The sequence below is a fragment of the Podarcis melisellensis genome (assembly GCF_964234715.1).
Source record: "Podarcis melisellensis genome assembly, chromosome: 4".
NCBI classification, from domain to species: Eukaryota; Metazoa; Chordata; class Lepidosauria; order Squamata; family Lacertidae; genus Podarcis; species Podarcis melisellensis.
Window position 1 is genome coordinate 41,454,377 of NC_138531.1, and position 14,993 is coordinate 41,469,369.

The 14,993-nt window shown below is 37.6% G+C and overlaps 1 protein-coding gene across 5 annotated transcripts in view; it reads left to right on the forward strand.

The window, feature by feature from the left end:
- Positions 1-14,993, forward strand: part of CNKSR2 (connector enhancer of kinase suppressor of Ras 2) — a 240,891-nt gene that overhangs the window by 165,874 nt on the left and 60,024 nt on the right. For all 5 annotated transcript variants that reach the window (XM_081909170.1, XM_081909169.1, XM_081909171.1 and 2 more), the window contains one exon: positions 8,238-8,384. In XM_081909170.1, the coding sequence (XP_081765296.1) occupies positions 8,238-8,384 (147 nt within the window). The remainder of the gene's footprint in view (positions 1-8,237; positions 8,385-14,993) is intronic.

The following is a 14,993-nucleotide window of genomic DNA, read 5'->3' on the forward strand; positions in this document are numbered from 1 at the left end:
ATCATCCATTCTTTTGTGCCAAGTTCAAGGAGAAGCGCCGGTGTGGTTGCACATGTGATATCAGGATGTTGGGAGTATCTGTGCGTGGAACTGAATGTGGCAGCTGCATGGCTACATGGCTCCTCCTCTGCCTCTTCCTGTTGCTGCCACTGGCGGAAGGTTGCTTAAACCCTTCTTCCTGTCCCTGGCAGGAGGAGGAGAAGGAGCTGGCCACTGGAGCATTGCGCTTCGCCTCTTTCTTTTTTTTTTTTTTTGATATGGGAGGCAGGCCCCCATCCCCAAAATATTCAGGGGCTTAGCCCCCAGGAGCTGGGGGTGGGGACTAAGTTCAAGTAACCTTAGTTTATAGATACCTGTTACTATAGCGCGCGCGCACACACACACACACACACACACACACATATACTGTGTCTGTGTGTCAGTGTTCTCTCATCCCATCTTAGTAAACAGTTTGATTCTTTCAGTGCAGGTGGTACTGGCACAAGGGAAAGAACAGTATAAAATAATTAATACTGAACAGATGGGTGACCTAGTCATCCTTGCATCATTATCATTATTATGAAATTTACATTCTGTCTCAGAGGTCCACTTAGTTATTATAGTGAAGAATGTAATTCTCCACTAGCTCAGCAGCTCAGGGCAGTCTGTAATGACTTGTACTAAAACAGAAAGGTGGATATGTTGGTCTGTAAGAAAGACAAACAAAAACCCACAGTTGACAACGCAGTTGGTTAGTAGGACTAACCAAAACGTCACAAAATTGAGGCAAGCTTTCAAGCTCTCCAGCACTCTTCTTCAGGCAAAATGCCTACACAAAGGGCAGAGTGTTAGCAGGAGGAAAAATAAAATCAAAATGTCCAAAATTTAGGATGAATGTTGTAGCTTGTTTTGCCTAGTTACCAGGGAGTAACTATAGGTTACAATGTATCAAAACAAAACAACTAGTTCTACATCTCCATCGATGCTTTCTATTTAGTGCTTTTCAAACAGCAAACCACTTTTGAAACTAGGGTGTTTTCAGAGTAGTTTGTGATGAAGCATTGTATTCTGCCACCCTCAGAAAGATAACATTCCTCCTGAATAAGTGCAAGCCATTTTGAGGAATTAAATACAGGCTATATTTCAAAAGCCTACTTCAGTCGCATAATACCAGTATATCCTAGAAGAGGTGTGCCTCTCCTCTCCCCAATTTCTTCTTTGAACAGTTAAGCCTACTTTGTATCACAAACAGTTTTTGAATATATATTCTATTTAAAAATAAGTTACAATCACTTGTGGGGGAAAGAAAAAACATCACAGGTTTTAAATATATTTGGGCTAATTTTGAGGGTCTTTGAATCTGGCCCATTATTGCCTGGGCTATGACCAGAACATTTTTTAAATGGGGATTCATTTATTTTATAAAAATTGCTGCTCTCCATTTCCCCTTTCACTAGGCCCTCAAACAGAACATCTGAACCCTAAGTGATTAAAGTTAACCCTGTTTAAAAAATTTACAAGTGATTTGAAGACATGGTCTGAAGGCTTAATTATAATCATAAGCCTAAGCATAATCATCTGAAAGTGAAAGCTATTGATAGGATTTCCAAGTAAAGAAGTTTAGGATGTTAAGTGTATAAATACAGGGGGCTTTGTAAAAGGAAAACAATTATATGATTATTAAAATAGCTATTATACTTTCAGAATTAAGTTATTGATCAGTTTAAAGTTATGATTCATATACAAGGCTCTTCCGACTCCAAGCATTTTTCACAATCATGCCTAAGAGGAGGACTTGGAATCTGTGACTCTCTTCACCCTAAACTTCTGTGTCTCTGTCATTCCAGGCTCTGCCTCTTATCAACTGTAACGTGAGTAATGCATCCTGAGTCAGAGGTAACACCCACCTACTACTTGACAGAGTCAAACATTTGGGTCAGTAAAGCTTCCAGCTTAAAAGGACCTTTTGCTATTAGAGTATATTCACAAAATTGCATTTTAATGTTGTAAATTAAGTAAATTAAGTAAGTTTTGAGTACTCCTTTTAATTTTTAAAATCAGGTGCTTTTTATGAAACCTTTAAAATGAGAGCCTTACTCATATGAAGTCTTCAAGAAATACATGCTTCAGGGCTTTATGATTAACACACACTCCTGTTACTTCAGTTCACATAATTTTGCAGCACTTTTGCAAATAAATAAATAAAAATTTATATTAATTATACTGTGTTTAAAAGCTCTGCATCCATTCTTAAAAGTATTGCTTTTGAGCATTATTAAATTACATTAAATAGACCATAATACAAAAATAGATTGCACCTAGAGCTTCGGAAAAATTGTCTTTGGCTGCAATCTTATATAAACTTACAGAGGAGTAGTCTCATTCAACTCAATGAGGCTTACTTCTGAGTCAGCAGATATATGGTTACATTGTTGTTATTTATTTGGTTCCAAATTTTAACAACTACAGAGATATCTAAAGAGTTACGTTTTGCATTGTACATTAAAATTTTAATTTTAGAGACAGCATAAATACAATGTAGGGCGTTCTTATAGTGGATAATGTATTGACTTCATTTTTTATTTACATAAATGTGGACAGGGTAAGCAGTGATTTAAACATTATATGTCTCTTTTGATTAGCTACCAAAATTTTATGCAGTGTACTCCGCTGTCTATCATAATCAGAATAGAGAACATTGTATTTTGGCTAAGAATGTGCTTATAACTAAGACTAAATGAAGGAGTTTGTCAGAAACTAATCTTTCACTGAAGAAAAACTAGAAAATCTTATCAGCAATTCCATGTTCCTTTCTAGACAATTTATTATTAGATATTTCTGATGACACACCTTTTGCTATCTAAAATATGCTCAGTCTGTCTTTTCAAAAATAGTCATTTAATTTATTATGCTTTTGTGAAAATTTTTATGAAAAAAACTATGTAAAAAACAAATCAGCCATCTTTGGTCAAAAGGTCTACTACATGTCTGCCACTGCCATTGTTACATTAATAGTGTAAAAGGGAAATTTGAATGGCACAGTTCATTGGGAAAAGATTAAGTTCATGTTTGTGTGTATGTGTGTATAGATTAAGATTCTTGCACACCTTTAATCTGTTGTGGGCTAAAGATTGGGCAGGCAGTGAAGAGGTACAGGGTCAAGGTTAGGAACAGAGAAAGAAGAATCCCTAGATGGAAAGCTCTGTAAAATATCTGGAATGCTGGGGTATTATACAGATTCTGAATGCTTGTGTAGAAAAACCTCTCTATCAGCAAGTTTTAAAAGAAGATTTAAATACCCACAAGATACTATGATTTGAGAGAAGCCTTGATTTCTTGGCAACGTTTCAAGATTTGGACAATAAGTCAGGTTTTTAAAGAGGCAGATCCCCTAACTGCTATATGGCTCCTTTTCCATCTTTGGCTTGCTCAGTGACATACACTATGTAAATGGGAGCCAAGGAACCATCTTCAAATGCTGGAAGAAGCTGTCAACTGCAAAAATAAGGTCTAGTTTCCGGTCCTCATATTTTTAACTGAGCCCATGCATGGATCCTGCAAGATGGTGATTTTACTGCTACTTTATCTGAAGTGGATTCTGTAACTTCTAGCTCAGATTTAGCATACTTCTGAGCAAGGGCATAATTTTTAAATGGCTCATTGGCAAGAGTGTTTCCTTGCCCCCCTGCAGAAAGAATAAATCTAGATTAAATAGAAGAAATGTGGGCTGACATTTTGATGCTGAAGATGTCATATGGACAGTTCCCAAAAACATACATGCATCAGAAACATCAATCATGCAGTAATCTCCCGTGTGGAACCACCCTTTGACTGACATAGTCATGCAGATCAACAAATGAAGTTAGGTAGTTTTTCAGGGAAAGACTATAGGTCACATTAGAGAACACATATTTGCAATCCAAAATTTCAAGGTTCAATCCCTGGGAATATCAGTTAAAGGACGTTGCCTGGGTTTGGACTAGACGACTAGACGAATTGAAAACCCTTCCAATGATACCATTCTTTTGTTTTATTACCTTCCTGCCACTCCCCCCCCCCCCCCCGCCATAGTAGGCAGCAGGAAATCCACTGTTGGGAGGTGAGGCATGTGTTGCTATCTCCTCAATGACTGTTCCTGCAAATGAGGAGTGGAATTTTTATAATTGGATTGGATACAAACCTGTTATTGCATGAATGGAAAGGCTCCTTCCATTTTCACAGGGAATGAGGATCCAGTGAACTCCTCCACTTCCTTCTGCAGCTCTGAGCTTCACTTTGCACACTGTTCTGGGCTGAAGAGAGGAGGCAAAAATCACTACCCACTGTCAGTAGAGTTGTGCTGAGCACAAGTCATAATGTAACCCAGCAAAATGTTTAAGCCAATTCAGTCCACTATGGACTTTAAAGAACAAAAGGTTAAAATAGATAGCCTTTAGTTAACAGACTCTGGCAGATTTAGCATACTGATTGAGGCCTGCATGCATGGGTGTTCCTTGCTCTATGTCATATTAATAACGCTTTCTAAACAATAAGCACTTAAACATCTAGGAGGTATATGAGGTAACTGAAAAATAGATAACCCTTATTTAGATAATTCCTGTTTACAGCCTTATAGTATATGGGCAGGATTCATATAAGAAAGTTAATTTCCCCTGAAACATTAGCATCATGTAGATGCTGAGCCAAAGGATGAAAAGAAAGGCGGGGGGAGCTCGGAAAAACATGAGGGAAAAGGCTTAACTTTTTGTTTCTGTTTTAAAGGAAGCAGTTTGTGTAGTTATGCTGTATAATTTCTTTGTAAAATGTTGTAGTAGAAATCAGAAAGGTATGAGCAAAGACTAAGAAGAGAGCCTGAGCAAAGAAATGTGCTTCAAATAAAATGAGAAATCACTGTGAGGTCATAAGAGCGCATCATTCGTAGTAGAGAATGGAAAGCCTGTTTATCAGCTAGACACTATTCAAAGTGCAACGTAATAGTATCTTGATGTATTTATTGACTTAAATATTACAGTATTTGGCATCAGGCATATTAACAAACCAACCTGTTTACGTGCTGTTCTGTCACTTTCTTCAAAGAGTACCCACACTAAAGCTAGCACAGAGTATAGTGATTTGGTACAACCATCCTTGAGATTGCATGTAAACAACCCTATTTTAGGGAATGTGTATATACTCCAGATGATGATTACACATTGCACTATCTTGTACTTACTGCAGTTGCAAAAATAAGGTTGAAAGCATGTTGGTTGTGAGTTTGAGTCCCACTTTGGGCAAAATAATCCTGCTTTACAGGGGGTTGGACTAAATGACCCTCTGGGTCTCTTCCAACTCAATGATTCCAAGTTAGTAAAGCCTATTGAAATCAAGCCAAGAGAGAAGAAGCTGAGAAGGATTCCCTGTGATCAGGGACAGGGTTCTAGACCCTAGTACTTCTTTGCTGGGATGGAGAGCCTTATCGTCCTGAGGGTTACCTTCTTTTATGGGCAAGCTTCTGGGGGCCTCATGCCCGTAGCAGGGAGGCAAGAGACAAAAGGGGATGGAGCAGCAGATATGACTCTTTCTTTTGTATAGTAAGCTACATTTCAAGTACTGTACACAGAAATGAGAGGTTTACACACACACACACACACACACACACACACACGTCAGGCAAAAGTACTTGAGAAAGATGCAGAGCAGGTCTCATGGTTTAGCCTGGGGGCTAAACTAAAGATCTAGGAGGAACACATTCAGTCTCCTCATCTGAAGTTCTTCATCACTGCCCCACATGAAGCAGAATACTTTATGCAAAAGAAGCAAATAGTAACCAATTTGTATAATTTAAATATGTGGCATAATTCCTTCTGGACCCCAAATTTGGTTCATATTGTTGCAGAATTTTTGATGGTTTTATTTTTCAGACTGAATACATGCAGGCTGCTTAGTCCACTGCATAATTCTGTGAATATAGTTAATATAATAGTTCTAATTAAATTATGAAAGAAGAATATTGCAAATTAGTGCCAGACTATAAGAAATATTTGTTGAATATCATTAAGAAAAATGTTGAAGGATCGTCTGAGATGGAGATGCAGTTTCATGTCAGGATCTACATGAAAGCTAAATAATTTTATATAAAATTCACTTTTGATTGGATGCTTTTTTTCATTGTGTTGGAATGGAAACATCCAGTAATCAGCATTTGGGCATCTTGCTTATATGAATTGTTCAAAGGTATTTGGAGTTTAAGGGACAAGCTTCACTTGTTGTTGCTATGTCATTTGCTAAACAATAACAAAATTGTTCTGTGTACAAGTACAAAAGCACACATTCCAGTCACCACGGGGATCCCACAGAACGTGGTGTCCTTGTGATGAATGATTCTTGCCATGGCCATAGTAATTGCTGTATTGATTTCTGCCATCACATCGAATTTCCATGCCTCTGCTTTCATTTTTCTGGCCATTGACTGTGGGTATCTAGAAGTTATTTCATCTTCATTGTGGTAGACACACAAATGGGTTGGAGAAGGGAGGAACATTCACTGACTGGTCTGCTACACATTCAAAATTTCTCCCATTTTAGAGAACAAGGTAGATAAGCTATCAGTATTTATTTCAAATTCTCACATTGTTCTCAATATATGAGCATTGCTTACCTATTGTGACTGAGAGGATTAGTTCTCAGAGGATAAGGAAGTGAAATAGATGTCTTTTATATAGTGCAGTCTATTATTCATTTAACATAATGGTTTAGGAGACATCAGCAGCAGCATCTCATTCCCCTAGCCTGATGTTGTTGGATAAAAGTAACAGCTAACAGTTAAGTTTCTGTACATATGATAGTACCAACTGTTTAAACCTATTTGTTCATTTTCTAAAGCTAAGGATTTGGTTGCATTAATTAGGAAAAGCCTTCCTAAATGTTTTGTGTCTATTTTCTGTGCACCAATTTTATCACTAAACCAGAAGTGTAGGACGCTTACCCTTGAAAAATCAAGTATCTTCACCAGAGCTGGAATGTAATTAGACTAACATAGCAAATTTAGTCACTCTGCCACTGGTGTGGAAGGATTGCTATACCTGGTAGATGGTAGGTGACAGATGGGAACTAGCAGAATACAAGCATCTTAGGATATATGTACTGAAGGGGGTCAGAAGAACATCCAGTGCCAGAACTATTAGCTGCTTCAGGTGATAATATAGGCCAGTTAAAAACATTAGTTCTGTCATGTGTGCCTAATATGCCATCATGAAGTTGGTAGCATGACTTCTGTAACTGCATTTCCACACTTCAATGCTAATATATCCGACACACATCTTAATCTTGAATAATTGACATTTATGTTTGTAGTTACTGATGCTCATTGAAATTTTTGGAGCCATTTAGAATTGCACTGCTAAAGCATGAAGCATTTATAGTATACTTTGGTTTTATGATGCACTCAAGACCAGATTGTGGGGTTTTTTTTGCTTTTGTTGTCTTACGACCTGTCCATACTTGCACTTGTCCTGTGCGTAGAAAGCACAGGTCTGAGAGGTCTTCTAATCAGTGCATAGGCACTGGTCTAGAGTTTTCCCCTTGCTCCCCTCCTTTCCCAGGAAAAAAATGCTCTTTAGCTTTAAATCAGAACAAATGGCAATCCACAAAAAGCCAATTGCTGTTTGCCCCAACTGAGCACTAAAGAGCAGTATTCCCCAGGGGAAAGCAGTGGAAGAAGAGGAAGTCTGGATAAGCCCTTAATTTTTGATCAGTCTGAAAGAACAATTTTTTTATAATTAATTTTATAATGGCACAACACATGAAGTATGGGGGAGAGGGATAGTAGCATGCTTGATTGTAGAAAATAATAAAGAATGAAATATGTAGCTAAAATAATGCTAGTATTTTTTAAACTGTAGGGCAGTGTCCTTTAAAGTCCTTTAAATGCATAAGCTTCTTTTATGTTTTGATCTTCCAGTGTTCAACTGTAACTAGTTTCAAAAAAATTATTAAAGGATCACATAAAAATTAAAAGAAGCGCCCAAACAAGCTTAGCAGCAGAGCAGCAGCAGCAGTGTACAGTATTCATTATTTAGGCTTAAATGGCACATAACCTACTTTATTGCATCCTGATAATACTGATTTTTAGATGGCATGGTTCAGTGATGTAAACTGTGACATTTTAAAAAAATTAATCTTCTAAAACTTTGTTGATTTTACTAATCTTATTAAAAAGGGAAGATTACACTGTGAATATTGTACCTCAATTTTATTGTAATAATTTTGCTGGTTACCAGGTGGGGTGGCAGTTGAAAAATTTGGTGAATGCACTACGAGAGGATCCGAGTGGTGTTATCTTAACTTTGAAAAAGCGACCTCAGAGCATGCTTACCTCAGCACCAGCTTTACTGAAAAATATGAGATGGAAGCCCCTTGCTCTGCAGGTAATGATGCTTAATCATAAATCATACACCATCATTTTAGCTATAGATTATCTCAATGCTGCTTTATTGTGCCTCATCTCAGCAGCATATGTGGATTTAGTCTTGTATGCTTTGACAATGGTTTTTGACATGATCTTTGCACATTTATTCTCTAGAGTTCAGTTAACATTAAATCCCAAGCTTGCAAAATTTAGACAATCTTGTATTCCTCAGTTGCATTTATCTGCTCTATTTCACAAAACTTTAGATATGCTTTCCACCCTATATAATGTTTGTAGGTTACTATGCAACATTAAACAGGAGAGCCAGTGTGGTGTAGTGGTTAAGAGCGGTGGACTTGTAATCTGGTGAACCAGGTTCGCTTCCCCGCTCCTCCGCATGCAGCTGCTGGATGACCTTGGGCCAGTCACACTTCTCTGAAGTCTCTCAGCCTCACTCACCTCACAGAGTGTTTGTTGTGGGGGAGGAAGGGAAAGGAGATTGTTAGCCGCTTGAGACTCCCTAGGGTAGTGATAAATCGGGATATCAAATCCAAATCCAAACAGTTTGTTACAGTATGAGGTCCTGATTTAATAAAAATAAAAAATTGAATAGACTGTGATGTAACCATATTGTTAAATCCTACATTCTCCATCTCTAGACTCCCACCCCACCAGTTCAAATGTATATAAGCAAGAGACACACCTACAGAGTAGATGAAGAAAGTGGTAGAGCCCTGATTCATTGTTGCTGGGAAAGAAACAGTGGATAGGGGTTCCATGCCAGGAGCCTCAAGGTCTTCCTTCCTCTACCCATAATTAGACACAGAGCAAGAGGGTAGGGGTGAGGAGTGTGTGGCAAAAGAACCTGAGTTGGAACTCAGTAAAGCGCAGCCAAAGTAAGAAGCTTTTCAGGGTCCTTTGGGCAGTGCAGCTAGGTGGATGTCAATGTAACTCTCACAGATGTTGAAATGTAACTTCCTGCCTTGGTTAGGTTTCTTTTACTTTCCAGACAAGGAAATAACAATTAGTATTCTTCACATATTGGTTTCAGCCCCAGACAGGCTTGAACCTCCCTTTGTCTATTCTGCTGACAAAGAGAGGGAAAGGTGGGTACACTTAATGAATGCCATCTTTGTGAATGTTACTGAATGCCCTGCCTGCCTGCCTCTACTGCTGTGCTCTGATTTGTTAAGGAAGACTGGAATCATGTAATAGAATAGGAATGATGGCAATAAAGGAAAGTAAAAATATATAAAGGAAAGGGAAATAAATATAAATCTTCATATCAAACCATAAACCATCATAGATTGTTGTTTGGTTGCCTGCTAAACATATTGTCAGTATATCATAGGAGTGGCTTAGAACACAAAATATGATTAGAATTTACAAACACTGTCTTAAGCCCGTCTATATTCAGCTATAACAAAAAAAAATTCCTTCCAGTAGCACCTTAAAGACCAACTAAGTTAGTTCTTGGTATGAGCTTTCGTGTGCATGCACACTTCTTCAGATACACACAAGTGTGCATGCACACGAAAGCTCATACCAAGAACTAACTTAGTTGGTCTTTAAGGTGCTACTGGAAGGAATTTTTTTTGTTTTGACTATGGCAGACCAACACGGCTACCTATCTGTAACTGGATATTAAGCTATATTTAACATACATACAGGTCACATCCCTGCATAATTTTGCTCAGGTAAATAGTTCCAAAGGGTAATATCCAACATTAGTCATACTCAAGACTAGATCCATTGAAATCCATAGATTTAAGTATATTGGGTTATATCCAATGCTAGTCCTACTCAGAGTCGACACATAATGTTGGTCCATTAATTTCAGTTGGTCTGCTTTCAGTACACCTTAGTTGAATATAGTATTTTGCTGACCTGCTTTTTAACTGATTCTTTTTTCTTATTTTAAGTTAAACCCTAACTCTGTATTTTTGTTTCATTGTAAAACATTTGTTATGATAAACTGGACTTCTATACAATTTAATTAACAATTGAAGATATAAAGGCTTGTTGCTTTTTCTAAACTAAAATATTGATCTTTTGATTAGTATGTCACTTAAAATATGTATACTGAAAACCCTTTCTTTCCAAATGACACTAAGGAAAACTGTTTTCCTTCTTGGGTACATTCCAGAACAGTTAGAGTGTTCCTGTTTAAAACAAAAAGCAAGATGTGGAAGAACACTAAAGTAGCCTTTAAAATGTTTTTATAAATGTATATTTATTAATATAGATGTAGGCATAAAGCTAAAACTCTAGAATTCATTTTTCAGGATGGGGGTGGGATCACAGTCTCAATAATTGTAAAACATAAATCTTACATGACTAACAAAAGTCTATTTGCTGATCGTGATAGTTCATAATTTGATAGATCTAAGATGTTATTTAAATCTGAAAATGCACCTTCAATTGGAGTTCCTATTTTATAGCTTTGTAAAATATTTGTTCTCATTTTTATGTTCTGATCTGATCTTTTACCCAAAAAAGGTTCTTTACTTTCAGTGAGCTCCTATATGTACAAGTTAGAACATTAGTAAAGAAAACTGATGGGAAATTAACAAAACCCTCTGTAAATATGGAATTTTTAACTGTATACATCAGTAGCTTTTAGTCTTAATTTTCATGAAAGGTTAGCAACTTGCCTTCTTAAGACTGATACACTGTTATTTCTGTAAATATGCCCTTGCATATTTATGCTTACACCTTGTACCTTTGCATTAATGTAATGTGTAATATTATAGCATAATTTATTAAATATGTTCCTTAAGTAAAAAGTATGCTTATTTTGCAAGATATGGTTTTTATAATGAAAAGTTGAATATGCGTTACACTTCTGAAACACATAGGACAAATGCTTGTTCCAAATGATCTGGAGAACATTCCTACACTTTCAGATAAGCATAACTTTATACTAACAGGGGTACCATTTCCATAGTCATTTTGCAGCCATTATGGTAAATGGGCTGCATTTGAATAGTTGAGAGATATTCTCACAAGTTCACAGAATGGGTCTGCTTCCCCATTTGTAAAACACTAGTATGTTTCTATGACCAGGAACAACTTTTAAAATACCACCAAGAGGGAGATGATGATTGTATTGCAAATCCTCATGCTCTGGACATTAGATAAGGCAGCTTTTGAAAACTTTTTTGGGGGTGCGGGGACAAGAGAGACACCAGGCTAAGGCAGCCAGATACAGAGGACATTTCTTGAAATACCAAAGCCCCCCTCTCCCATGCGCCAGCCTGATAATCATTTAAAATTAGTAATGATTTTAAAGTTCTTTTACCAGTACCAGACAATTTGATTATAAGCAGAATTTACTTGAACATGTCATTCTCAAACTTTGGAATGTGTGGATTCCCACAAGAACACAAACTTATTTTGCATTGTTTTTAGTGCATTCTAAGGGATAGTGAAATGGTGCTTAATTTATCAAGTTAAGATAATATAGGTAGAGTACGTGAATTATATCAAAAACTGTGACTCACCAATGATTCGCTCTTCTTTTATAGCATCCTGCTTTTAAACACTTTTAATGAGTGAAGTAAATAAATTTTACTGTTTATTCTACCCAGCAGTCATTTATGCGGAATGTGGAAATTTAGTATTGGGATTTATTATTCAGAATATGGCTGTGATCCTTTTCAGAAGGTAAATCCCATTGAACATAGTCGGACTTCCTTCTGAGTAGACATACATAACATAGCACCATAACTGTGACTACTCTTTGATTCACTGCAGCATGCTATTAGTGGTTAGACACAGAAAGTACTATGGTCTCAAAGCAATCCTAAACATAATTAAGTGGAATTTGTTTTTTTGAAATCAGTGGGACTTGCAAGTAAATATAGTTATATTTGGACAGTAAATTAGTAGCCAAATATTTTTTCTGGAACAATCCAGAGTATTATTATTATATTACTGTTCCTTAGTGTTTTGCTGTGCATATTCTTAAATTGTCTTTCAAGTTTAAAATATTCATTGCAATCTTAATATGTTTTACAAAATTTACAAACTGAAATTTCATGATTTATACATGATTTTTAGATCCCCCCCCCTTCTTACAGGGATCATCATTTGACCGTACCCTTTGTATTGTTTTGGTAATCATAACTTCTATATAGTTTTTATTTAACAGAGCATTGAAATAAGCCTATTATTTTTCTCAAAGCTCCTGGCTTAAAATTATCTGTGTTTTGTTTTTTGAAAATATGTTTCATTTCCAGGTTTTAAATATATATTTTATCACCCTCTTTTTGTGATATTTGTTTCATTTCCCAATCTTGTTATTTCCCTTTTTGGAAGTAGTGGGCATGGAATGATGTTCTGTTTTGGTAGTTTCCAATAATGTAAATGATGCCACACAAAGCTAAGTACTAGTAAACTTTAATCAAAGATGGGTTTGCTGCTGGGGAACCTACTATTCTGCCTTCTGGAAAATACTCCTTTTAAAAAGTGCTTTGGACTAATTTAGTACTCTATATAATGCTGTTTCAACAGACAATGAAGCCGGGGGGGGGGGAGATCCCTGAATATTAATTCTGTGTATAAGGTTTCCATTTATGTAAGTGAACAATGGTGTAGTTCTAAATAGACAAATATGTTTTTCAATGTTTATCCATAATTATCCCTTTGATTCTAACCTATAATTTGTCCCTATAGTCATACAACATTTCATGTTTAGAAGTTTTAAAATTATTCTGTGACTGTCATGTTCTGCTGAGGTTCTGCTGTTAATTCAATATGAGCAATCTGATACCTGAAATGATTTTTGCTAAATGAAATGTTTCTCTGCTGTGCTATTTCCCTTGAAGAAATACAATCTTTATCATTAAAGGGTCACACATTCTGTATATTTTTTTGTTGTTACTCCCATTTGATTTTTGCTAATTAATAAATATTTTTTAAGCACAGAAACTTTCTTGTATGATGGACAGGACAGTCCTATGATCTCACTGTTCCTCATAGCCACTGCACTAGGGCTATCGCCAGGGCTAAAGTTGTGCTCAATCAGCACAGCCAATAGCCGTATAAACAAAAGGAAAGTTTCCTTTACCGGGGGTTGCAGGAACTATGAAGCAGGCAAGAAGACCACTTCTGTGCAAGTGGTGGAAAACCACGTGTGAATCTGAACAAACACAAATAAGAATTTGTTATCAAGCCTATGGTGGTGGCATCTACTTCTCTATTACCACCCAACTGAGGAGTTTCATCCATTGGTTCAGGGGCTTACCTGGCTCATTAAAGCTACCTAGGATCTAGTCTTCTTTTGCTGCATGGTTTTGAATTGTTGAAGCCAAAGGATATGGACAAGTATTTAGATAAGTAGGCCTAAAGCATAACCACATATTACTTGCTCTTCTTGGCCTGTAACATCTAGCAGAAAGAAATTGGCTAAGTCCAGGAGGTAGTGAATGCCTCTTTGTGGAATGTGGAGATGGGACTGGGTGTGGGTTTTCACCAGAACTGAATGCCATGGTTCTGTAACATGCTCCCTGGACCGCAAAATTGTAACAACTATAACAAACATGATCAAGTCCAGTGACCAAGATGCTTGCCTGGACCTGAACAGTGGTAACTGCATAACAGTGTTTGATGAGGACTGGTTTTGGTAATAAAATTTCTTGCCAGCATATTGGAAGACCTCTGCAAAGCAGGGTTGACCCTTATCCATATTGGTTTATTACAGCTAGCTGTAGGGAGTTTACTGGGTGAGTCCAGCAAATGATTAATACTTCACTGGAGCAGGGCAGGTGCCACCTGCCTTGAAGAAGGTAGTGGTGTACTCCTTACTTACCTGGACTCAAAAATCTTAAAGCAACTATCACCTAGTGTCAAATATCTCTTTTTTGACACCTCTCGGAGGCACCATCAGGAGATTTGAGATGCAGTACCATCAATATGCAGCTCTCTTTTCCATCTGAAATGGGACGCGGGTGGCGCTGTGGTCTAAACCACAGAGCCTAGGGCTTGCTGATCAGAAGGTTAGTGGTTTGAATCCCTGTGATGGAGTGAGCTCCCGTGCAAGTAGATAAATAGGTACCGCCCCAGCGGGAAGGTAAACAGCATTTCTGTGCTCTGCTCTGGTTTCGCCAGCATGTGGTCATTCTGGCCACATGACCCGGAAGCTGTACCCCGGATCCTTCGGCCAGTAAAGTGAGATGAGCGCGACTGGACCTAATGGTCGGGAGTCCCTTTACCTTTTTATTCCATCTGAATCAGGAGAGAGAGCTGAGATATTTGACTGATAACTGGAGGTGGTGATGGATTGGATGTGAGACAGTAAAATGAAGCTGAATCTTGAAAAGGGGTTTCATGTGTGAGTGGTGGGGAGGCAGCCTGATATGGATGGGGTTGCACGCCTCTGGAAGGAGCATGTTTGCAGCTTGGGGTGTTCCTGGGTCTCAGGTGGCCTTGGTAACTAGAGCCCCTTTTTCTGCTTTGGCTGGTTTACCAGCTATGGCCGTTTTGGACAGAGATGACTTGGCCACAGCACTCCAAACTCTGGTAACTTCCAAATTGGATTATTGCAATGTGATTTATGTGAGGCTGCCTTTGAAGACAAGTCAGAAATTTCAATTGGTCCAAAATGCAGTGGACAGATTACTGGCTG